General features: G+C 35.6%; 4 protein-coding genes across 5 annotated transcripts; 3 read left to right on the top strand and 1 right to left on the bottom strand.

Annotated features, from left to right (window-relative positions):
- The first annotated feature begins 701 nt into the window (after positions 1-701).
- LOC125469561 (nudix hydrolase 19, chloroplastic-like) lies at positions 702-7,490 on the top strand. The gene is made up of 7 exons (XM_048566963.1): positions 702-732; positions 3,501-3,702; positions 6,487-6,628; positions 6,707-6,811; positions 6,932-7,031; positions 7,149-7,249; positions 7,355-7,490. Exons 1-7 carry the CDS (start codon positions 702-704, stop codon positions 7,376-7,378), a joined length of 705 nt encoding a protein of 234 aa, XP_048422920.1. The 3' UTR covers positions 7,379-7,490.
- On the bottom strand, positions 7,236-10,498 carry LOC125469652 (aspartate racemase-like). Its single transcript, XM_048567276.1, has 2 exons — positions 7,854-10,498; positions 7,236-7,705 (listed from the first exon to the last, which is right to left on the bottom strand). The coding sequence occupies exons 1-2, from the start codon at positions 8,568-8,570 to the stop codon at positions 7,424-7,426; spliced, it is 999 nt and encodes a 332-aa protein (XP_048423233.1). The 5' UTR covers positions 8,571-10,498; the 3' UTR covers positions 7,236-7,423.
- Positions 10,499-16,751: 6,253 nt separating this feature from the next.
- On the top strand, positions 16,752-20,941 carry LOC125469653 (NADH-cytochrome b5 reductase-like protein). Of its 2 annotated transcripts, XM_048567278.1 has the most exons (14): positions 16,752-16,996; positions 17,755-17,797; positions 17,968-18,043; positions 18,226-18,285; positions 18,396-18,446; positions 18,658-18,712; positions 18,823-18,893; positions 18,974-19,025; positions 19,270-19,347; positions 19,570-19,659; positions 19,759-19,872; positions 19,974-20,040; positions 20,146-20,244; positions 20,458-20,941. In XM_048567278.1, exons 1-13 carry the CDS (start codon positions 16,838-16,840, stop codon positions 20,202-20,204), a joined length of 975 nt encoding a protein of 324 aa, XP_048423235.1. In that variant the 5' UTR covers positions 16,752-16,837; the 3' UTR covers positions 20,205-20,244; positions 20,458-20,941. The 2 variants fall into 2 exon arrangements, with proteins under 2 accessions (XP_048423235.1, XP_048423234.1); XM_048567277.1 differs by having other exon boundaries at positions 20,146-20,941.
- A 1,455-nt stretch (positions 20,942-22,396) lies between these two features.
- LOC125469591 (uncharacterized protein At1g15400-like) lies at positions 22,397-23,349 on the top strand. The gene has a single exon (XM_048567092.1). It carries the CDS (start codon positions 22,637-22,639, stop codon positions 22,970-22,972), a length of 336 nt encoding a protein of 111 aa, XP_048423049.1. The 5' UTR covers positions 22,397-22,636; the 3' UTR covers positions 22,973-23,349.
- The last annotated feature ends 1,721 nt before the right edge of the window (positions 23,350-25,070 follow it).

Genomic DNA, 25,070 nt, shown 5'->3' on the forward strand with positions numbered 1-25,070 from the left:
TACAACAATATTCGATCAAAACCATTTGGTGATCGTCCTCGGAAAAGGATTCTTGCCGGATCCTTTTCCTAAGAATTCTAGGGATCTCGTGATCGTAACCGTTCATTGTACATCGTGCGATCAGTTTTCGTTAGGTACTATTCATATTTAATTTTAAATTTTGAAATGATTTCTGACCGCTGATATACGATGAACGATCACGGGATCCTTAGGATCCCCTAGAAAAGGATTTGGCGAGGATCATTTTCCATCGTCCTCTATTATTTGAAGATTGATCGTGACTAACATAGTGACAAGTAGAAGTGTCTCATTCCTACTCCATTTTTTTAAGTGTTAACCTCTTACGTATTTTTTAAATAAGAATGAAATTGTTATTGACACGAAAACTCATTTTGATTTTGGAAATGTGATTTGATCGAGCTTTTGTTTTTTGTCAATGAGTAGTGCATGGTGATTTTTTTGAAACGAGGAACCCAAATAATTCCGAGACAAGAGGCACTCGCTTCAGTAAGGTCAAGGACACTTAATGAGACTTGATGAAATTTTTGTGATAATTGTGTGAGGCTACTGGTTTCGCTTTGACGCTAAAAGGGATAGATAACTAAAAATCTCGCTTAGAGATCACAATGATAATTAGAGTAGAAGTTCACATCCTTCGTTTTACCAAAAGGCATTGTTCAATGCATCGACACATCGCACACATGTACAACAAAATTGGATTAAAACCAACAGGTATCGATACGTAGAACAATATTGGATTGAAAGCATTGGTGATTTGGTGATCGTAGTCAATTATTTAAGAACTTTTATTCTTCTGGCTAAACAAAAAAACAAAGAGCCAAATAGGAATGTCTTTTTCCAAGTTCATTCAAGGTATAATATTCGTAAATATGTTGTACATTTTGTTTCTATGTTTCCATGACCAATCAGAGTGACATACGTGGTAAATGATGATCATAGAGGTTGAGACCGATATATGTATATAGTTCGTACATAAGTATAAATATTTGTAGCTTATGTTATCCTTAGGTTAGTTTGATCTTAACGTTAGTGAAGTTCATATTTCATCAGCTACCAAGGATGATTCTAAGCCAACAAGGCTTTCTGTTTTGCTAGAGTCGAAGAGGGGTTGGAGAAACGTTTATCATACGCAACCTTACCCTGGCTTTGCAACGAGGTTATTTCTATGACTTTAACCTGTAACCTATACAACATAATTATACCACATATGAACACAACAACTGTGCATGTTTATCACAAAGTGTGTAGACATATAACTCCTTCTATATAATATAGAAATTAATTTTTTGATCACTAGAACTATGTACCTAATTGACACCTATTGTATTTGTTTATTATATTAAATGAAATACCACTCTATCGCTATTGGTAAAATATCCATATATATATATATATATATAAGCTTATAACAATACATGTTTAAGTAGGAAACCTATACTAAGAACAACATATCAATTACATAATATATTAGGAAACAGTTACTACAGAGAAGATTCCAGAGTCATCAAACAAAATGCATCAATGCAATTAAAAGTAGGGACTATTATTATATATTGTATTTTGTTTTGTCAATATGTCGGTGTCGTAGTTTTTGCCTTCTTCAATAGTAAGTTGATGGTAAGTTTGTGTGAGCCAAAAGAGGATCTGGTTCGGATCTCTCCTATTAAAGATCCAAAATCAAGTAATTTGGGTTGTTAAAATTTAATTCAACGGTTTTAAATAAGGATCCTTTTAAAAGTTATAATAATTATAGTCATCAAATCAAATTTTAACAGTCTAAATCACTTGATCCTAGATGTTTGATGGGAGAGATCCGGACCGGATCCTCTTCCATGTTAGCCGAGCAATCCGCTTCAGCCAAATCCAAATTTGCTTCGATTATCACCTTGAATTTGAAGAGTTTCCTAACACACCAAATGTAATAACATAATTAATTAAAAAAAAAATTTAAAAAATTCTAATTAATTATATTATTATATTTAATGTATCGAGATTTGTTACGGAGATAATGAAATTTTTCTTCGAACCTAGTAGCCCGCCGACAGCTACTGCACTTCGACTGTCATCCAATTTTCACCGACAATGGATGGATGTTTGGTGCTCGGAGTCGTGACTCATCGTCGTAGAATAATTTACCATTAATAATAAAAAGCAACTCTAAATATCTTCTTCTTTTTTTATTCTTTTTTTTTTTTGCCGCTAGCATAGTATACCAGTTCCAAACGACAAAAGTTTTTCTTGTTTGTAGATCTCCTCCTTGGCTCATATTTAAAGCTTTTCAGGTTGGGAAACCCAAGTTGCATGCTTGTCGTTCGTTCGTTGGCTTAAATTTTGCAAGAAAAAGACGACGCTATACATCAATTTTAATATATTTATTATTTTACTCCTGCTTATGACAAGAAAATCTCACCGTAAAATTAGAAACGATAAATACATCGTAATCCTTGAGCATGTGTTCTTCATTTTGTTTATTGTTCTTCAATCCCACTTGTTGAATTTATAATTGATTATAATAATTTCTTGTTTTACTATCACCAACTATATAATTGGTGCTATGAGATATTGTTATATATCCTCGTTCAATCATAAAATCATTAGATGTTTGAATCTTAGTATCTTACCTACCACCTTGTATGTTTACATGGTTACAAATCAACCATAATTTATTTCCCTTGTAACGAAAATATTGTTACTTTGCAACTTGAAACTTGATTTTTACTTTATTTTGCTAAGATTTTGTTTATTAAGTCAAAATGTGACGTCATATGCTCATATGGCAGAAATATTGCTTATGTGGCGTGTATTCAAGCAAAAGATATAAGAACATATTGATAAAGTTATCATGCGTTCTTCCTTCTCTTGGATTTACTTCCATTACCATTCGAATTCAGAGAAAGAATGAGCCCCAAATCCATGGATGTTGATGCTCTCAATTTCACACCGAATCTCTAAAGTACGACGACCTAAATTCATCGTCGAATCTACTTCTTTCTCTTCAAATTTCTTCCATTGACACTCAGAATTTCAACAAATCTGACCCGAAAAACTGTGTATATGGAAGGCCATGTAGAATTTCAACAAATTTGACGCGAAAAACTCTTCAAGTGTTCGTATTGGTTACGTATTTATATCTTAACGGGACTCATAAAGTAATATTTTCAAATGTTCGCATTGGTTACGTGTTTGTATTTTAACGGGACTCATAAACCACGTGGGATTATCAGTACTTTTTTTTTTTTCACATTGAGGCACTGCTCCACTGGAAATTGAGAGCACATCAGGCCTTAAGCTTCGACCTATGTCTATTCACTTCATCAGTCAAGGCCCATATTTGAGCTCCCGGCCTACCCAGTGAAAAGTATCCGATCCATAAATTGGGCCGTGTGGCTATTGGGCCCAGCAATCACTGACTTCCACGCCAGAAACGTAAGACTTTTCCCACGAAAGTGGAAACTGGAAAGGTCGCCAAGGGTAGTAAGAAACCAGCAAAGCAAGTAGTGAGCAGCATCTGTGCTTTGCTTCTTGGCTACCTTCTTCCAGAGGCTCGCCAAGGCGGCGCCGATCGCCTTCAACAGCTCGTTTCGAGGCCAATCGAAGTCCAGCTTTCGCGTTCCCTTCGGAGCAGTCGCAGCCGTCTCCGGCGGAATCTCCTATCTCTGCTACTATTCCTCGCCGGATTTGGTAATTTCTCCTGCTCATTTCATCTGGGTATTGATTAGATTGTTGATTTATCACTGATGCAATGTGGGTTTTAGCTCAGGAATTTTGTGGCGTGCCCAATTGGGTCCTGATGGTTTTGAGCGTTTGAAGAAATGGGTGTGTTTGTGATGGTGTTTTTGTTTTCTTTTCGATATTCGATTCTGGGTTTATTTAGTTGTAAACTACAGATAGTATAATTAAGTATTTGAATTTGGTGTATTCAGGTCTTGGTTGTTGATTAATTGTTTATGTATTTTGGATTCTTGTCTAATTAGCTTAGAATGTTTGGAGTAATGGGGATTTTCAAGCTAGCGTTGATTGCGTTTGATGAACTGGTTTCATTTACGGTGTTGTGTTAGCGATATTCATCATCGGATAGTAGTAAGACAACGTGTATGCCTGCATGGTATAGCTTTGAAACCGAAAAGAGCACAGGATAAGGTGTCCCGGTGTGTGATCAGAATACCTTTTTATTGCTGAGGTTTACTACTGCAAGATGACACTTCTGAGTGACATTTACGTTTTCATGGATAGTCACGGCTCTATTGGTTTTTATAAATTTTTCTTATTTGGGGTTTTAAGGTCAAAGGGTTATATGATGTGAATACCGGAATTTGTTGTGCGCATTCGTTTCTAAGTGGAAGTGGAATGTGCTGCATGTACATGTTGCAGTTTCCCCGACATCTTAAGGATTGAGTTTCGTAATAGGATAAAAGGTTTTTCATTTTTTTCTCCTGCTTGTTATGGTTTGGGTTATATTTGCCAGTATAGCAACTTACTTGTTGATAGGTATTTTTACCACCTGCAAAAGTAGGGATAAAAACACTTAAAAATACTTGCAAGAGAACAAGGTAGTCGTAGTATAAACCGCTCAAGTAAGGTCGTTTTCCGCAGGGATTGAATGAATAATTTATTTAAACTAATTCTTAACTAATTATTTGAAAACAAAGATTGGTAGAGGTTTGTTTTGAATTTAAAAATAATAAAAACGAATTTAATTAAAAATGAATAAAGAAATTAGCAAAGTAAAGAAGACAAGGGAAAACGTTTTGAAGACCAAATTGTAAAAGCCTAGGGATCCGCCGTCCCCTTAACAATCCTATGTAGATTTACCAATTACTTATGAATTACACATGCAACTTTGAAGGTTAGGTTTTCCTTATGCATATTCTACTTGTGGCATTCAAGCTAGAACGTATATCAAACATGCAATCCGTCTGTGGCATTCAGATCAAATATAAACATGCATGATTCATTACGCTTTGTGAAAACCCTTTGAAAAACCATGCAACCCCTAAGACGTAGCATTCGCCTAGGTGAAATTACAACTATCAATCACAAGAAGCAATACTCAATTCTCCGGCGGCATTCCGAACGAATTGCATCTGATTACTTATCTAAACATCATAATGGTAGCTAAGCATTAAGATATGGAGACAGTTTAAAGCACATTGATTAATTATTCAAAGTATGCATGTATAATATCGTAAGCAATTAAATAAAAACTACATATCCATGCTAAGGCTCAAGGCATTGCCCTAGCAAACGGAAATTAGTTATGAACAATCATAAAACAAAAAGAATTTATTGAAATAGAAAAAGGATAGAAAACACCTTGAAAATACAAAGCGTCAAAGCCTAACTAAATTCTCCAGGTACGTTCCCCTCAATGTTGCATACAGAACCCTAATGGCTAACAAGCCTTATTTATACTACTCTAATTAAAATTCTCCTAGCAAAAGGTCTTAGAATAAAACTAGGAAACATAATTAAATGATAAAATAGAAAATAAAAGGTTTACTATTTGAACTAGAATTCAGAGTTCTCAGAAAATCACGTTTTTGACCCACCAAATCAACTCTGATTTGCCCCCAACAGGCCTCTTTTGAAAGCTGAAGACGTCCCCTATAAATCCTCAGAAGGAATCTTCCTCAAAATACGCCAGTTTGACCTCCAAAATACCCAAAACGTTCAGAAACGTCAATCTGGGAAAGCTGCGCGCTAGGCCTTAATTTCATCGACACGGTCAAACGGCCTGGTGGAAAAATCTGGAATTTATACAAACATCTTGAAAGACACATGAACATCCTCCAATTGGAATCACTCCAAAATTCATCATTTTGATCATTTTTTGCTCCAGAGGAAGTCGAATGTCCTACATTGAAAATATATAACAAAGTATCAAAATTCTACCAAAATAACTAATAAATTATAACTAAGATTAGGGTAAAATATATAGTATAATATGCACTCATCACTTGTCATTAAGGGTTTAGGATTCAGGTTCTTCTTCTGTATTTAGAACTAAGAATCTTTTTTTTTAACAGGTGTATCTAGATGAAATCAAAGAACAGACTGGCCCAAAAGTTGGTGGGTCTCTCTCTCTCACACCCCGCACACCCCGCAAACATGCACACAGAAGATGTACATTGCAATAAGAATGTCAGTTGGACTTTTTGATAAGACTAAATATGTAGCTCAAAGCCTTGTTTTTATCATGAACTTAGTTTTGTTTTAACGGATTAGAAACTTAGTTTTGTTTTATCATGAACTTAATTTCTGTGAATGCCACGTATCCAATTCTAAAATTGACATGTTAGTGAGATCAAGTTCTTTGAATTGCAATGGAATGTCTTTGGTGTGTTTAATGAATGAAGCAATTGAGTTTTTGAACTTTTTTCGTATTGGCGCGCAATAGTTGTGTGATGATCGCAGTCGTTTTCCTAAATAGTTTCGAGTTGTTGTATGCTTTTGGTGTGTGATCAGGCCAGGGCTTTTGCTAGAATGGCATAGTATATCACAATTTTGTGGACATTGTGGAGAAAAAACAGTCCCCAAGGAAGCTTGGAGGCGGAAGCAGTGTTCGAGTGGGCTGTGCAGAAAGCGGGTCTACCCTCGTGTTGATCCGGTATGTTTATGCTTTATCAGTTTGCATTTCAAGTTGGTGCTTTTCTCTTGTATAGCTCATATTGTGTCATTTCAACAGGTTGTCATAATGTTAGTCATTGATAGAGAGAACGACCGTGCTCTATTGAGTAGACAATCTCGATTTGTACCTCGAATGTGGAGTTGCTTAGCTGGTTTTATAGAGGTAACTCTATGGAATATGTCAGACACTGCTAACTGTGTATAGTAGTCGGTATTAGTATTTATACTCCTTTTCGGGGTTTGTGTAACAGTTTCATTAGTTTGATCCTTTTCTCGTCCTTAGCCAGGGGAAAGCTTAGAAGAAGCAGTGAGGAGAGAAACATGGGAAGAGACTGGTATTGAAGTAGGAGAAGTTGTCTATCATAGCTCTCAGCCATGGCCTGGTATGAATGTTGCGAAGTTTGTATTCTGTTTCACTACAGATAATTGCACACACCATATGGGTTTCTTTCTTTGCTTCCAATAGATTGATTGAGTTCCAATTTTGGTTTTGTTTCCAGTTGGACCAAATAGCATGCCAGGTCAGTTGATGGTTGGGTTCTTTGCATACGCAAAATCACTCGAAATAAATGTGGACGGGGAAGAGTTGGACGACATTATGGTTGTCTACTTGTAACTCATAAATCTGTGTACATGTTTCAAACCAGAAGTTGATTTTACAGGAAGTTTCAATTCAGTTGATTTAAAGATTTGCTGATATCTACAGAAACGAAGGGAAATATGGCAATGACACGAAGATTATGTACATTTTATTTAGCCATGTTGCTACGATCTCTTATCCACCGTTGCTTGTAGCCTTTGCCCATTTTATTGTCGACCTAGCCAAAGCGTCCATGGGGTTGATACATTTCTTAAGAAGAGGATCGCCCGGAGGCAGAACAACCTGCAACTCGTCCGAGGCAATGATCACGGTGTTCACTGCCCTCACCAGCAGGACCTGGACTGCAATGCTTAACAGGTTTCGTGCCCCCTTCATGTCCCGTCGTTTTATTGCTTCAATTGCGGGAATCACCACATGCTCCATGGTTTGCTTGTCAGGTACCACAACATCAAACCCCTGTCCATTGCCATTGCACCGAAATGTGTTTTCGCCGGTGACTTAAAATGTAAGTAAAGCTTTCGAAGAAAATCGGAATTGGTATCTTCATGGTTTTCACAAAATTTGATAAATGAGCAAGAAAAATGAAATTAGGTTGAATGTGTACCTGACTTTGTAGCTTTTCTTGGTAAAAACCAGCCATTAAAGTTGCATCTGCAGCAAGCACTCCAATCCTTACATTGCTTCCTTTTTCCAGTGGCTTCAACTTTGCTTCCCTGAGCTCCAGGGCAACACACTCACCGATATGAAGGAAGCGCAGAGAACAGTCCTCAGATATCTGGTCGTGCCACGCATGGGACAGATGACACGGCATGACTATGCATCGAGCGCCAGAGTGCTGGAGGAACGCCCTCTTGCTACACAAGCTCTCGATGATAGGCCAGTTATTTGATAGGATTTGAGCACTACTAGTACTTATTCTTGTGTGTGAATGAAACAAACTGCGAATCGGAAGCTCCTTATACAATGTTGGATCGCTGCACACGATGAAGGGCGGGCATTCTCCTCCATTTTTAAGACTCCACCACACAAGCTTCTCCAAGAAAAGGAGGCTTGAATAAACAGACACCCCTCCAATGATGCCGACAGTGTTTGGTTGGCTCAGTACGTGACATCTTGTTACGGGTAAGCCCGAATTCCGAACTTTCTTCGATTCAGGTAGATTTCCGCTCTCATTGGTTTGCAGAACTGAAGATACTTGCATTGCAGCTACAGAAGAGCTTGATTTGGTTCTGTTTTGTGTCCTATTTTTGGTCAAAAGTCCAGAAAGAAGAGGTGGACGGTTTTGTGTGTGGAAGGACATTGTCATCCCTGCATCAACCATCCCCGTTGCGATATAATCAACTACTTAGAACCCTAAGATTTTGGCTACTTAGAACCCTATATGACCACCACACGAGAAATAATAAGATTAGGAATAAGAATATCCGAGGTAAAGTAGGAGTAGATGAAATTGAAGGAAATATGAGAAAAAATCGATTACGGTGGTTTGGACATGTGAAACGAAGGCCTATTAACGCTCCGGATAGAAGATGTGATTGCAGGATAGAGGTTCAAGGTTGAAGGGGTAGAAGAAGACCTATGAAGACTTTGGAAAAGACTCTAAGAAAAGACTTAGAGTACTTGGATCTAACCGAAGACGTGACACAAAACCGAGCTCAATGACGTTCTAAATTCATATAACCGATCTCACTTAGTGGAAAAAGGCTTTTTATGTTGCTGTTGTAGAACCCTATATGACCACCAGATACCGGTTTCTTGTACCAAATCCGCCTTGAAAACTAGAAAATCTCATTCCTCTCTCTACTTCACCACTCAAAGTTCAAACTTCAGTATGAGGTTGTGATCATACCAACTTACGCACACATGATTCTATCAGAACTACAAAGTTAAGCGAATCTAGGTGAGAGCAATACTAGCATCAAAGGATGGATGATCGCCTTCAAAGTCTTCGTGTTAAGATGAATCCCTTTTAGAATCTAGACCCCAAATCGCAAAAGCTACTCCAAACCAGTCTTTGGCTTATAGGTTTGGTGATGCAAGTAGAATGCAGAAAAAGACACGATCTTGCAACATTTTGCAGGGTGTTATATAAGCAAACAAAGTAAACACATTCAATGTCCAATCATAAAAAGGTAAATGAAATCTACACAACTCCTGTCCTATTCGGTTTTGCCATAGCAGCATTGTCAGCCGTTGAAATATAAAATTAATCCATAATGAAAAAATGATAGTAGCTCTTTGTTTTATAGGCTTTCGATAGAATTTAGGTAATACTTTCAAAGTGACTTGACGTCTTCCAGGCTATTCAGGAAGAATGCAGCAATTCCTAATTAGTTTGCCTTGTCAAAGAACAATACTTGAGTACTCAACAGGAAGTACCGTAGTTGCTGACCATCCTATTACGACCACTAAATTTAAAACATCAAATAAAATCCTCTTACTATCTTTCTAACCAAACACACCATTTCATCTCTTGTACTAGTATCCAAACATCCATCTTCTTTCTCACTACAAAGCATTGCTGCCACATCTCCACCAACCACCTGCTCTCCTTTCTCCCGAAGTCATGGTAGCTTCACCCTCTCAAATTTCACGAAACCCATGAAAGATCTAATCCATCTTGCTAATCTTATGAAGGAAATTTCATCTATAAGAAAAAATTATGAAGTAGGTTGAAATTATTTACTGAAATTTGGGAGAAGGTTGGTATTCGGAACTGCCAAAGATTCCACTAAGGAGAAGTCCGACGACGGCGACGGGGTGTTGCCATGGCTTCCACAATAAAGAATAGGAGGATTTTTGGGGCAGAGTTGACAGAGAAAGGTCAGATATGGGTGGCACCGACAGAGAAGATGAGGTTCCCGGAGGCGTTGGGGAGGACAAGGTTTTTGGCGTTGATCCCATGGCAGAAGCAAGGAGTAGTGAGGTTGGAATGTTGAGCCTTTGAGGGAGAAAGGGGATGTTTGGATGTATGGTTAAAATTGTGTTTGGTTACAAGTTTATTAAATTAAAGTTGTGACATGTGTTTTGTTCTTATTGGGCCACTAGTTAGTACCTAAGTAGTAACAAGTGGTTGTTGCTTGTGAAAAGTAACGAGTGACTGTTTGTGTTTGGTGTGAATAATGAATATCCCATGATTGTGATTTGTGAGTGCTCAACCAACTGATTTGGTGAATATAAATTTTGATTAATCCTACAACCTAGAATACACCTGGAATTCAGTAAAGGTATGCTTATATACTCGTAATCGGAATCAAAACGAGAAGTTGAATTCTGATTATGAAGTATTCAAGCGTTTACTAATTTTGGAGGAATCAAAGGAGTGGCGGGCCCCACACAAATTAAGGAATCAAACTCCCCAAAATGGAGGAATCGAACTCCTTTGATGGATGTGGTATTTGAGTTCCGAAATAGGGAGGGAATGGGAATGTATTTTTTCTACCTATTATGCCCGCTTAATATTTTTAAAATTTCAAGTTTGCACACAACAAACCCACCGCTTTAGGACTTTGGAATAAGGGTATTATAGTAATCACATTGGTTTTCATTTCGAGTCAGGTAAATTAGTAAACAACTTATTGACAAAAATCAAAGAATGAGCTAAGACCCCTCTGTAAGTCTTCAAAAAACTTGTGGTATACTCTGATCCTGAGATGGGATACCCTCTCCTTCTCCTAAACTTTTTATTAAAAAAAAACGCAGCCTAATCCAGTAAAAAGGCTTGATTGTTGTGGTGTTAATCTTGAAGATATTTGGCAACAATAAAAGGGCGTTGCTATTTGTATTTGCAGAAGTTGAAAACTGTTATAAATACTTCAAATTTTATTTTACAAGTTAAAGGATAATTTTCTAACTTCGGTTGTATTGCAATAAGTACATAATAACTTTTTTGAAGTCTTAAATGACAAAAAGGCATTGTTCAATACATCAATGGGGGATCGACACATCACATGCAAATTGGGTGCTTCATTGGGTTTTTCTGAGGTAATTTTGGAATCTGACTCTTCCGAGGCTGTCTCTTGCCTTTCTAATTCTCCAGAAAATGGCAGTTGGGAGGCTTTTCCTATTTTAGAAAGGGTGAAAATGATGGGGGAAGCTTTCCAGAACTATCGTTGGTCTTGGGTCCCAAGATCAGCCAATATGGCGGCAGATGCTCTTACATCGCGAGATTGTGCGGAGCTGTGTGATGTTGTTTGGGTCGTTAGGCCCCCATCTTCGCTGGTTTTTGTTTTGAACAATGATGGTCTTCCTTGTCCCTTTTAGTTGTAGGTGGCAGTGTCGGGGGTGACATTTCTGCTTGGCTGAAGCATCTTTGTTTGTATCCCTTTTCATCGCCTTCCTTGCTTTATCATGTTTGTTGTTTGCCTCTTTGTAGGCTCTCTTGTCTTCTATTTGGCCTCTGTGCCCTGGAATGTACTTTCCTTGTTCTAAAAAAAAAAAAAGATCAAAACCATTTGGTGATTGTACTTAATTATTTGGGAACTGGATCCCCTCCAGATATGTAGGAAGTGAACTTAAGAATCATAATATCCGGACCGTTGAAATTTGATCTAATGGTTACAAACAAGGGGCCCTTCTAAAAGTTATAATAATTGTAGTTGTTGGATCAAATTTCAACCACTTGGATTCCATGATCCTTAGGCTCAGTTCCTACATATTTAGAGAGGATCCGGTTTCAATTATTTGAAGATTGATCGTGACTAACATAATGACAAGTGTCACTTTCCCACTCCATTTTTTAAAGTGTTAACGTCTTACATATTTTTCAAATAAGAAAGAAACTGTTATTTATATTTTCAAAACTCATTATTAATTTGATCAATGATGACTTTTTTGAAACAAGGAAACCAAATAATTTCGAGATAAAAGCAATCGTTTCAGTAAGTTCAAAGGACGCTTAATGAGACTTAATGAGAATTTTGAGATAATTGTGAGAAGTTAGTGTTACGCTTTGACGTTAAAAGAAATAGATAATTAAAAATCTCGCTTAAGATCACAACGATAATCAGAATATGAGTTATCATCCCTCATTTTACCAAAAAGCAATTGTTCAATGCATCGACGAGGGATCGACACATCACACACATGTACAACAAAATTGGATTGAAAGCATTGGTGATTTGGTGATCGTACTCAATTATTCAAGATCTTATATTCTTCTGACTAATCAATAAAACAGAGAGCCAAATAGAAATGTCATTTTCCAAGTTCATTTGAAGTATAATATTCATAAACATATTGTGCATTTTGTTTCCCTGTTTCCATGACCAATCAGAGTGACATACGTGGTAAATGATGATCATATAGGTTGAGACAGATATATTTATATAACTCGTACATAGGTATAAATATTAGTAGCTTATGTTATCCTTGGGTTAGTTTGACGATCTTAATGTTAGTGAAGTTCATATTTCATCAGCTAACGGTTAAAAGAATGACTCTAAGACAACAAGGCTTTTTGCTTTGCGAGCATCAGAGAGGGGGTGGAGAAACGTCTATCGTACGCAACCTTACCTTAACTTTGCAAAGGTGTTGTTTCTACGACTTGAACATGTGACCTATATGCTACCACATATGAACACAACAATTGTGCGGGTTTATCAAAAAGTGTGTAGACATATAAGTCCTTCTATATGATATATAGATTAATTTTTTGACCATTAGAGCCATATACCTGATTGACAGCCGTTATATTTGTTAATTACATTGAATGAAATACCACTCTATCGCTTCTCATAAAATATACATATATAAGCTTATAACAATACATATTTAATAGGAAACCTTTACTAAGAACAACATATCAATTACATAATATATAGGAAATAATTAGTACAAAGAAGATTAGAGTCAACAGTTTACCAAACAAAATGCATCAATGCAATTAAAAGTAGAACTATTTATTATGTGTTGTATTTTGTTTTGTCAATTTGCTTACGTGGGAGTTTTTGCCTTTTTCATTAGTAAGTTGACGGTAAAGTTGCATTAGCCGACCAATCGGCTTCAGCCAAACCCAAATTTGCTTCGATTATACTACCGTCACTCTAAACTTAGAAGAGATTCTCAACACATCAAGAGTAATAATATAATTAGTTTAAAATTTTAAAAAAAATAATTAATTATATTATTACACTTAATGAACCGGACTGTATTTCAACTTAAATAACATTTTCTTCAAGCCAGCCGGCATCTACAACACTTTGACTACCATCCAATTTTCACAACAATCAACGGATGTTTGGTGCTCGCAGTCGTGACTTATTTTCCTAATAGAATTACTAGTAGATGAGCACACACTCTGTGTGTAAACAATTTCATTTTATTTTTTGTTTTTTTATTAAGGAGTATGATTAGTTTTTAAAATTTTAAAAAGAGTATGAAATAATGATGGTGGGACAATTTCTCTTGATAAGTGCATATTTTATTTTAATATTATATTTTTTATTAAGGAGTGATTAGTTTTTAAAATTTTAAAAATAATGATGGTGGGACCATTTCTCTTAATAAGTGCATATTTTATCTAACTATTACATAATTACTGTTTTGTGCTCTTTATGTAAATATTGTGTATCAAAAGTGAGTAAAATAGGAAAAATAAGGATATGATTATCATTTTCTCAAAAGATGCAAATTACCATTTTGTCCTCCTTATGTAAGTATTGTGTATCAAAAGTGAGTGCAAAATAAGGAAAAAATGGCAAAAAGTTGAAAATGAGGGTTCTCTTAATAATATTATAGATAATAATAAACAACTTTTAATATCTTTCTTCTTTTTTCTAGTTTTTTTTTTCCGCTAGCATAGTATACCGGTTTTAAACGACGAGAGAGGTTTTTATTCGCAACACAGAGTAGTACGCCATATATTATTACAATCAGAGAAATATTTTTTTAAATTATTTATCTACTTCTATAATGACACATGATGTATATAATCGTGTTCCACTCACATTGAAAATATGTTTTAGATCTCCTCCTTGTCCTAGCAAATGAGATTCATGCAATCTTAATGAATGTTGTGTTTTGCTTGGCTCATATTTAAAGCTTTTCAGGTTGAGAGACCCACGTTGTATGCTTGTCGTTCGTTCCTGGCTTATATTTTGCATGAAAACAACAACGCTATACATCAATTTTAACAATATATATATATATATATATATATATATGTATGTATATATATATATAATCTTGCTCATGACAAGAAAATCTCACCATTAAATTAGAAACGATAAAACACTGTCATCATTGTGCTTGTGTTCTTTATTTTGTTTATTGTTCTTTAATCCCACTTGTTGAATTTACAATTGATTATAATGATTTATTGTTTTACTATCACCAACTATACTATTGGTGCTATGAGATATTGTTATCCTAATTCAATCATATAATCATGAGATGTTTGAATCTCATTATTTGGTTATAAATAGACCATAATTCGTTTCTCTTGTAATGAAATATCGTTACTTTGCAACTTGAAACTTGATTTTCACTTTATTTTGCTGAGATTTTGTTTATTAAGTCAAAAAGTGACAGAATGTGCTGACATGGCAGAAATATTGCTTATGTGGCGTGTATTCAAGCAAAAGATAGAAGGGTATTTTGGTAAAGATATCATGTGTTTTTCCTTCTCTTGGATTTACTTCCATTACCATTCGAATTCAACAAAGATTGAACCCCAAATCCATGGATAAGTGCATATTATATCTTAATATTACATTTTTTTTTATTAAGGAGTGATTAGTTTTTAAAATTTTAAAAATAATGATGGTGGGATCATTTCTCTTAATAAGTGCATATTTTATCTTACTATTACATAATTACTGTTTTGTGCTCTTTATGTAAATATTGTGTATCAAAAGTGAGTAAAGTAGGAAAAATAGGGATATGATTGTCATTTTCTCAAAATATCAAATTACCATTTTGCCCTTCTTATGTAAGTATTGTGGATCAAAAGTGAGGGCAAAATAGGAAAAAAATGGCAAAAAGTTGAAAAGTAGGGTTCTCTTAATAATAATATAGATAATAATAAACAACTCTAAATATCTTTCTTTTTTTTTTTTTTTTTTTTCTTTTTTTTCCGCTAGCATAGTATACTAGTTATAAACTACAAGAGAGGTTTTTGTTCGCAACACATAGTAGTACGTCATATATTATTATACAATCAAAGAAATATTTTTTTTAAATTATTTATCTATTTCTATAATGGCACATGATGTATATAATCGTGTTCCACTCACATTGAAAATATGTTTTAGATCTCCTCCTTGTCCTAGCAAATGAGATTCATGCAATCTTAATGAATGATGTGTTTTGCTTGGCTCATATTTAAAGCTTTTCAGGTTGAGAGACCTACGTTGCATGCTTGTCGTTCGTTCCTGGCTTATATTTTGCATGAAAACAACAACGCTATACATCAATTTTAACAATATATATATATGTATGTATGTATGTATATATATAATCCTGCTCATGACAAGAAAATCTCACCATTAAATTAGAAACGATAAAACACTGTCATCATTGTGCCTGTGTTCTTTATTTTGTTTATTGTTCTTTAATCCCACTTGTTGAATTTACAATTGATTATAATGATTTATTGTTTTACTATCACCAACTATACTATTGGTGCTATGAGATATTGTTATCCTAATTCAATCATATAATCATGAGATGTTTGAATCTCATTATCTGGTTATAAATAGACCATAATTCGTTTCTTTGTAATGAAAATATCGTTACTTTGCAACTTGAAACTTGATTTTCACTTTATTTTGCTGAGATTTTATTTATTAAGTCAAAAAGTGACAGAATGTGCTGACATGGCAGAAATATTGCTTATGTGGCGTGTATTCAAGCAAAAGATAGAAGGGTATTTTGGTAAAGATATCATGTGTTCTTCCTTCTCTTGGATTTACTTTCATTACCATTCGAATTCAACAAAGATTGAGCCCTAAATCCATGGATGCTGATGCTCTCGACTTCACATTGCATCTCAAAAGTGCGACGACCTAAATTCGTCGTTGAGTCTGCTTTTTTGTCTTCAATTTTCTATCATCGACACTCAAATTTCAACAAATCTGACCCAAAAAACTATATGTATGTGGAAGGCCATGTCGAATTTCAACAAATTTGACGTGAAACTCTCTTCAAGTGTTCGTATTGGTTACGTACTTATATCTTAATGGGACTCATAAAGTAATATTTTTAAGTGTTCGTATTGGTTAGATACTTGTATCTTAACAGGACTCATAAAACACATGGGATTATCAGTACTTTCCACAAGAGGAAAGGTTTCTTTTTTCACATTGAGGCACCGGTCCACTGGAAATTGAGAGCACATCAGGCCTTAATCTTCGACCTATGTCTCATAACTTCATCAGTCAAGGCCCATATTTGAATTCCCGGGCCACCCAGTGAAAAGTATCCGATCCATAAATTGGGCCTTGTGGCTATTGGGCCCAGTAATCACTGACTTCCACGCCAGAAACGTTAAAGACTTTTCCCACGAAAGTGGAAACTGGAAACGTCGCCAACAGTAGTGAGAAATCAACAAGGCAAGTGGCGAGCAGCATCTGTGCTTTGCTTCTTCCAATGGCTACCTTCTTCCAAAGGCTCGCCAAGGCGGCGCCGATCGCCTTCAACAGCTCGTTTCGAGGTCAATCGAAGTTCAGCTTTCGCATTCCCTTCGGAGTAGTCGCAGCCGTCTCCGGCGGAATCTCCTATCTCTGCTACTATTCCTCGCCGGATTTGGTAATTTCTCCTGCTCATTTCATCTGGGTATTGATCAGATTGTTGATTTATTACTGATGCAATGTGGGTTTTAGCTCAGGAATTTTGTGGCCCCAATTGGGTTTTTTAAGAAAGTATAATTTCTCCTGATGGTTTTGAGCGTTTAAAGAAATGGGTGTGTTTGTGATGGTGTTTTTGTTTTCTTTTCTATATCCGATTCTGGGTTTATTTAGTTGTAAACTACAGATAGTATAATTAGGTATTTGAATTTTGTTTGTTCAGGTCTTTGTTGTTGATTAATTGTTTATGTATTTGGATTCTTGTCTAATTAGCTTAGAATATTTGGAGTAATGGGGATTTTCAAGCTAGTGTAGATTGCGTTTGATGAACTGGTTTCATTTATGGTGTTGCGTTAGTGATGTTCATCATCGGATAGTAATTAGAAGTTGTGTATGCCTGCATGGTATAACTTTGAAAACGAAAAGAGCACAGGATCAGATATCCCGGTGTGTGATCAGAATACCTTTTATTGCTGGTTTACTACTGCAAGATGACCCTTCTGAGCGACATTAACGTTTTCATGGATAATCACTGCTCTATTGGTTTTATAGGTTTCCTAATGCAATAAAAGGTTTTTCATTGTCTTTTCCTGCTCATTATGGTTTGGTTTATATTTGCCCGTATAGCAACTTACTTGTCATTAAGGGTTTAGGATTCAGGTTCTTCTTCTGTATTGAGAGCTAAGAATCCTTTTTTTTTTATTTTTTTTTTTTTAACAGGTCTATCTAGATGAAATCAAAGAACAGACTGGCCCAAAAGTTGGTGAGTTTTGATAAGACTAAATATGTAGCTCAAAGCTTTATATCATGAACTAAGTATTGTGTTAACGGATTAGAAACTTAGTATATCAAGCTTAATTTCTGTGAATGCCACACATCCAATTCTTTCACCCTTACATTCATGCTCGGTAAATGTGTTTACCGTGTTTTCAGCACTTAATCCAGACAAATGGGTTGAATTTAAGTTGCAAGATACTGCAAGGGTTAGCCATAATACACAATTATTCAGGTATATCCTCAAGACACACCAGATGCCTTAGAACTATTATTTGAAATAAAATTTATATTGATCAGAAGCACTAGCTCTTCAAATACCTGCAATAATACTAAGATGTCCTGATTTCATGTTCTTGTAGAATGTCTAAACATCAATGTGACTGATTTCTCTTAGTTTTTCTCCAAAACTGGCAGGTTTACATTTGATCCGAATGCCAAGTTGGGTTTATATGTTGCTTCATGTCTCCTTACGAGGTATACTCTTCTGTTTATAATTACTCTGCTTTGTCTTGAAAATCCTTATTGATAGGAAGTCTGTCACCTCATTGATATGGTTTTTTGTCCCTGTGATCCTGTAACACTAGGGCTCCATTAGGACAAGATGCTGAAGGGAAACCAAAATATGTCATACGCCCGTAAGTCTTTCTGGCCTCATGTTAAATGCTGTTTTTATTTTCTCCTTATTCCGGGACTTAATTATGTAACTTTGGAAGTCTTTGAATTCTGTATTTCTCTTACCTGCAGCTGTTTGTATGAGTTATTGAATTTACTTTTTGATTTTCAGTCACCTCGTATATTTTCATTTGCATGACTTGTAGTACTTATTCAGTTTACCTTTATGCTCAGGTATACTCCTATTTCAGATCCAGATGCCAAGGGATACTTTGACTTGTTAATTAAGGTATGCTGTCAATTATATTCACTTATTCACTTGATTTGGTTAAGTTTCTGAGGATTCATTGACCCTAGATGTAATTCAAGCTTTTTCATTTTTGTTGAAACTCTATGCAGGTGTATCCAGAAGGAAAAATGAGCCAGCATTTCGCAAGTTTAAAACCAGGCGACATAGTTGAAGTGAAGGGGTAATTTATCCACATTCACAAGTAATAGCAGTGGATATGCTCTAAATCATCTTCTAATCAGGTGTATCTGTTTCTTGCAGGCCCATTGAAAAACTCAGATATACTCCCAACATGAAGAAACATATAGGCATGGTATGAGCTACTTGTATAGAAATCAATATATAATATATAATAATTTTCTCCTCCTTTTACGAATATCTCATGGGTTCCATGCATTTGCATCGTCGTTAGCCTTATCAATTATGGTAGTGGTGTTCAGTTCTTTCTTGCATTGTGTGTCTATACACGTGAATACTTACAAAAATTAAGATCATTGGTGTATGATAAATCTGTGTGGTCTCTTTGTCTGAAAGTGCGATTTCATTCTTTGTTACAGATTGCCGGTGGTACAGGTATTACTCCAATGCTTCAGGTTATTGAGGCCATACTGAAAAATCCTGACGACACAACTCAGGTGAGAGAGAGCCTATATCATTAGTCTTTACATCACAAGATTCACAACTGCGGTCTATCCAATTGAAATCTTGAACTTCTCATTTTAATATGTGTACTTATATACATAATAGGGTAAGTATATTTGTGATATTTAACAATGTTAATTCTTTGTAATAATCGCTATACGATAGTCTCAGCATATTTTCTAATTGTGTGAAATTGACGATTGATGATGGCCTAGGTGTCACTTCTTTATGCGAATGTCTCCCCTGATGACATACTGCTTAAACAGAAACTCGACATACTTGCAGCTAGCCACCCAAATTTAAAGGTACCATTTGTCTCATCATAAAATACCATCATTGCATCACTCCAAATTTGGATGGTCTCTCTCATGAAACGTGGCTTTATTTTTTGAAATCAAATGCAGGTATTTTATACTGTAGATAATCCAACAAAGAGTTGGAAAGGGGGAAAAGGTTACATATCAAAGGACATGGCAGTTAAAGGCTTACCTGCTCCTGGTGAAGATACTCTCATCCTGGTAAGTGTTACATACTGCAGAGGCGCTATGTACTTGTTGATATCATCTTCTAGTTCAATTTTTCATTAGATCTCATCGATCGACCTGCATTGCTTGTGCAGGTATGTGGTCCTCCTGGGATGATGAAACATATATCTGGTGACAAGGCGCAAGACCGATCGCAAGGAGTAGGTAAAGAAGGGCAGTATCCTGCTTTTTAATTGCGGTAAAACCATTTGGTCCATTACCGTTTCTATTTCTTTTTTTCTCATAAGTTTCTGTTTGCTTTGTTGCAGCTCACTGGCATACTAAAAGAACTCGGGTACACTGAAGAAATGGTTTACAAATTTTGATTCAGCGAGGATGATTTCACTTATAAGAAGCACTTACTAGGTTTTATTTCAAATTTTTGTGCAATAAACTGTGTTCTTAGGAAGCATACACAACTCAAACTTGAATTCCAAATAAATTTGGGAACAATACTGAATAGGACATATTTTGTTATGAAATTTGTTGTGTTGTCCACTCGAGGGGACGAAATGTCATCTCTCTTTCTGCACATCATTGTTTACGGAAAGGAGATAATGTTCGATTCCGAATTGGCAGAAGCACTTGACTGATGGTCGTTCAATTACCGGCTTATCAAGAAGGCGCGAATCACTTGGATTGTTTGGCAGAAGCAGGAAAAGGCCTAAAAGGTATGGTACGGGTAGGCTGTTGCATGGAAGATTGGCATCTGAAGTGGGAAATAGCACTTGTGAATCACTCAGGGGAATGCAGTTTTTTCTAGCGGTCGAATTCGACGTGGTTCACTTAGGCATGCACGGGAAAATAGGTCCAGGAAGCATCACAAGGAGAGAAGGCCGGGTAAGCAGCTGTTTCCTTTGTCCGAAATCTCAAAGAAACCAGTTCCACGGGAGAAGAGATCCGCATGGCAGCCTTATACCTCCGTCGTTTGGTGGGATAGATGAGATTGAGCTTTAGGGATAGGATTGGATTGGCAAAGACTTGTAAGACACGATTTGTAACCTGTGTATTAGGATATGTTAGATAACTCACTTTATCGTGAATTTACAACTCATTATGTCTAGTCTTGTCTATTACACATTTTGACACAACAAACAACGGACTAGACTCAAGTTCAAGTTCATTTCAATTGATCGCAACCTATTCAATTTGTACTTTAAATCTTTGACTCAACTCAAGATGTCAAGAACGTTTACTGTTGATCAATTAAGCATCGATTAATCAAAGCATCCGATGGAGAGATAATCAGTCAAAAAACACATTTCCTTTTTGGCTGAGTCAAACGCATTGCTTTAGAAGATTAGAACAACAATATTGACCAAGTGGGGACTCATGTTGGACTGTTTCGGGGTAACTCGACCCGAATCCATCTAATGGCCCACACGAGTTGTTCACAGATGTCGACCAACCAGTGTTGAATTGGAGCATTATTTGCACAGAAGTCGACATGCCATTGGAAGGAAGGTTTTCTTGCTAGCTTTGACAATCTCCAAATTCGTTTAGTAACGTTTTTTTGTCTTGTAATGAGAGAGAGAGAGAGAGAGAGTGTGTTAGAAATTAAATATTTAAGTGAGAAGATAATCAATTTAATTTTGTATATACAATTTTTGATGTAATTTATTTTTCCTCTTTTAATTTTTTTAGGGAACAAAAATTTTAGAGTGAGGGAAGGCTACCCATTTCAAGACTAGAGCATATTACAAGCCTTTTTGAGGACTTATCATTGGGGTCTTAGCCCTTTTTTTTTTTTACAGGTCTTTCACCAAGAAGAATTGTCTACAGGGAATTGAACTTAGGCATTGGTCTGACAAAAAGAACGATCATTACCAACTCAAATTGTAGCTTCAAGTCGTTAAGTACGTCTTTTACACGAGTTAGAACATTGGACGTACAAATTCATGCAACACTTAAAGGTATCTCTAATAAAAATGTAAAATATTTTGCATTTTTTGGTTGGCCAAAACCTAAAAAATATAAATTAAAACGTAAAGCGGAAAATGCAATGAAAACATAGTTTTTGCATCTCCCCGTTCGAGATGCTATAAAAAGGACATAAAAAATCTTTTGAATTTTATTATTTTAGAAATATTAGTATTTTAGGTAACTTTATGTTTTCTTTATTTTCTTTTCCGGGTTGGTTATGTTTTCATTGATGCTTCTTTCTTTCCAAGATCTTCAAATGCCTAATAAGATTTCGAATTTCAATTTGGATTTTCAGTTCCAAGTACAACTTATATTCACCGAATATTAATTAAATTTTAGAGTTTTCTTAAAACATTTATTCGTTCTTTCTTAATTTTAGACGCTTGCCTAATTCCTTATTTCGCATTTTCGACTGAGAATCAAAATCAAACAAAAAGATAAACAGAAACGACCAAGCTAATTGTTTTCTTTAGTTACTCAAAAATAATTAGGAAGAAAAGGAACACTGAAACAAGACACAGTAATTCATATAATTAATCGCAAATTAGCGATTAGATTCCACCTCCTAATCTCTTTCTCCCTAACATTCATTTGTCACTTTCTCTCTTTCTCTCTCCTCCCTCTCCTCTCTGTGCACCGCAAAGCAGCAAGAAAAGTCCAACACCATATAAATAAATAAACACGCACCATTGTAGCTACTTGGACTTCAAATTTCCAATCCCAAATTCCAAATCCCATCCACCAAATTCACATAAATCGAACCATCCAGACTCCAGAAACAAAACCCAGATCGTAGATTCAGAGATTCATCAGAAACATTTCAGAAATCAATCCGATGGCTGAGGGGCTTCAGAGGTCTGAGAGCACGTTTAGGAGGCAGGGCTCGTCGGGGTTGATTTGGGACGACAAGTTTCTACAGCGGGCGCTGAACCAAGTGGAGGCGGAGAAGCAGGCAGAGGCAGCTCAGCAGGCTCAGGGCGGCGGCACAGCAGCACCCACCATGGAGCGGAGCCGATCCAACGGAGGAAAGGGGTATCGGACCGTCAAAGTTTCGCCACAAGCGACGGACCCGCCTTCCCCGAAAGTCTCCGGCTGCGGGATCTGCGGCGCGTTTGGAAAACCGAAGCCGGCGTCGGCGCGTCGGCCGAAATCGAACAAACGAAGGTCGTAGAATTAATTAATTCTTGAAATTTGTACTTAAAATTTGTTAGCTGTTTCTTGTTTTAATTGGAAAAACACTGCACTGCCAAGTTTTTTTTTTTTTTTTTTAATTTTAATTTTCTAATGTTATTAGAGAATTGTGGGGGGGGGAGAAGGATTATTTAATGCTGAAAATACGGTTTGGTACATACGGTGTATTAGGATAATTAATTGAAATTTTTTTCTCGAATTTTAATCAATTATGTTATTACACTTGTGTATCGAGTCCACCGGCATACTGGAAAATTTCTGAGAAGAAGGTGTGATTGTAATGTAATGTTAAAATGTATAATTAAATACTTTTGGTGTGTCCGGTGAGCTACAGTAATATCCCATTTGAATTCTCAATTATGTTCTAATTTTTCTTAATTGTTCTTGATTATCAATTCGAAGAACCGACGAGCTCTTAAATTTTTTAGTGATCGAATATGTTCTAAGTTCGAATCTTCATTTGTATTCATAATTAGAGAATGTCGTTGAAGGGTTCACTTAGGAGTTAGCGGATACAATTGCTATACTTGGAATTATACAAATATTTCTCTAATATTCTTTTTTAAGTAATAAAACGGTAAAATGCTTGATAAAATATCCCAAAAAGATCAAGATAAGATAAGCTTTAAAAGAGCGATCGAAGTAGCGTGCCGGTTATATCTTGTTTTGGAGATATAAATTCTGAATCCGTCAGGTCACTAATCGTTGTAATAATGATGGCCACGATGGGTTCAAAGAAAGTGGGAGCTGCAAATTTGATCAATTCAACAAAGCAGGGCTTTTTTCGTAAAAGGATTTTGACTTGTTTTCAATGTGGGATAAATGAATATGATTGTATGAGCTATTTACAATATTGCCCCTTCAAGGGCGGCGCATTGCATAATGCGTCCACGCGATGGCAGCTGGCAAAGCTTATCATCTGACCTTTTTTTTTTTTGGGAAACTAGCTTATCGTCATACTTTTGTAAAGTTATAAGACCAACATATTTTTTCAGAGGGCCGATTTGTTATACCACTTTCTTTTTTTTTTTCGCAAAATATTTGTGTTTTTATGAAACTCATTCTATAATATATATTAACGATCTAAATTATTTATTTTTTAAAATATTATTTATAAATTATTTTCACAAAAAGTTAGATAAATATATAACAATTAAAACATTTATCTGTAACGAAGAAAATTAGCAAATACGGTTCTATAAGAAATTCTAAACTCTTAATCTAACGGTTGTATAGTTTTAGATTTTGGTGATTTTTTTATAGATATTATCTAAGATCTAAAAGATTGACGATTCGGATTGTTAAAGTACATTATGAAAATATGTGACAAAAATTATGTGAAAAAGTGATGTAACGGATTTGTCTCCAATTTTTTATGTTGATATAATGTCAAAAATTGTTGTGTGTTGTTGGTGTTTGGTGAGTAGCAATTAGCATTTTTTTTTTTTTTTTTAACAAATGATAATATCTACACTAAATGGTGGATGAGTGGGTTAAGTCTCATAATGAGTTGTCATAATAATGATCAATTAACATTTGACAAAAATTGAACCTAAGATCTCTCACTTACCAGCGAATAAGAATACCACTAGACCATAGTACTAAGCGGCATAAACTTTTGTTAATTCTAATGATTTTCTAATAATTATTACCTTTTGAAAATTAAGGGCCGGCCATCATATTATTCTAGTACCCGTGGACTTTTACTTAAGAGTTTTATTTTAATTTTGTTTAAGAATACCCTACAATGAAATAAGTCCTTGACATCAACGTGCACTCCCCCAAGTTTCCAACGTTCTTATGCTAAAGTGCAAGAGAAAAAGAAATTGATGTAATACGAGGAATTTTCGTGCGAATTTACTGTTTTTCGAACGAAATATGTTGTAAATGAAGAGATGTCGAAGGAGCTTAGTAGTTTTTTACTTTTTAAATAAATATTTGTACATCTATTTATAAATGATAGTTCGTTAAGAATACGCTATGGTTCAAAACTAACTGTTTATTATTTAATGAATTTTTTTTTCATTTTAATCCTCGGAATTTTCAGTATCTTAATATTACCCTCACATAAACTCGTA

Source organism: the organism of the source record quoted next, unplaced genomic scaffold (genome assembly GCF_019419815.1).
Source record: "Pyrus x bretschneideri cultivar Hongxiangsu unplaced genomic scaffold, Pyrus_bretschneideri_v1 Contig44, whole genome shotgun sequence".
NCBI classification, from domain to species: domain Eukaryota; kingdom Viridiplantae; phylum Streptophyta; class Magnoliopsida; order Rosales; family Rosaceae; genus Pyrus; species Pyrus x bretschneideri.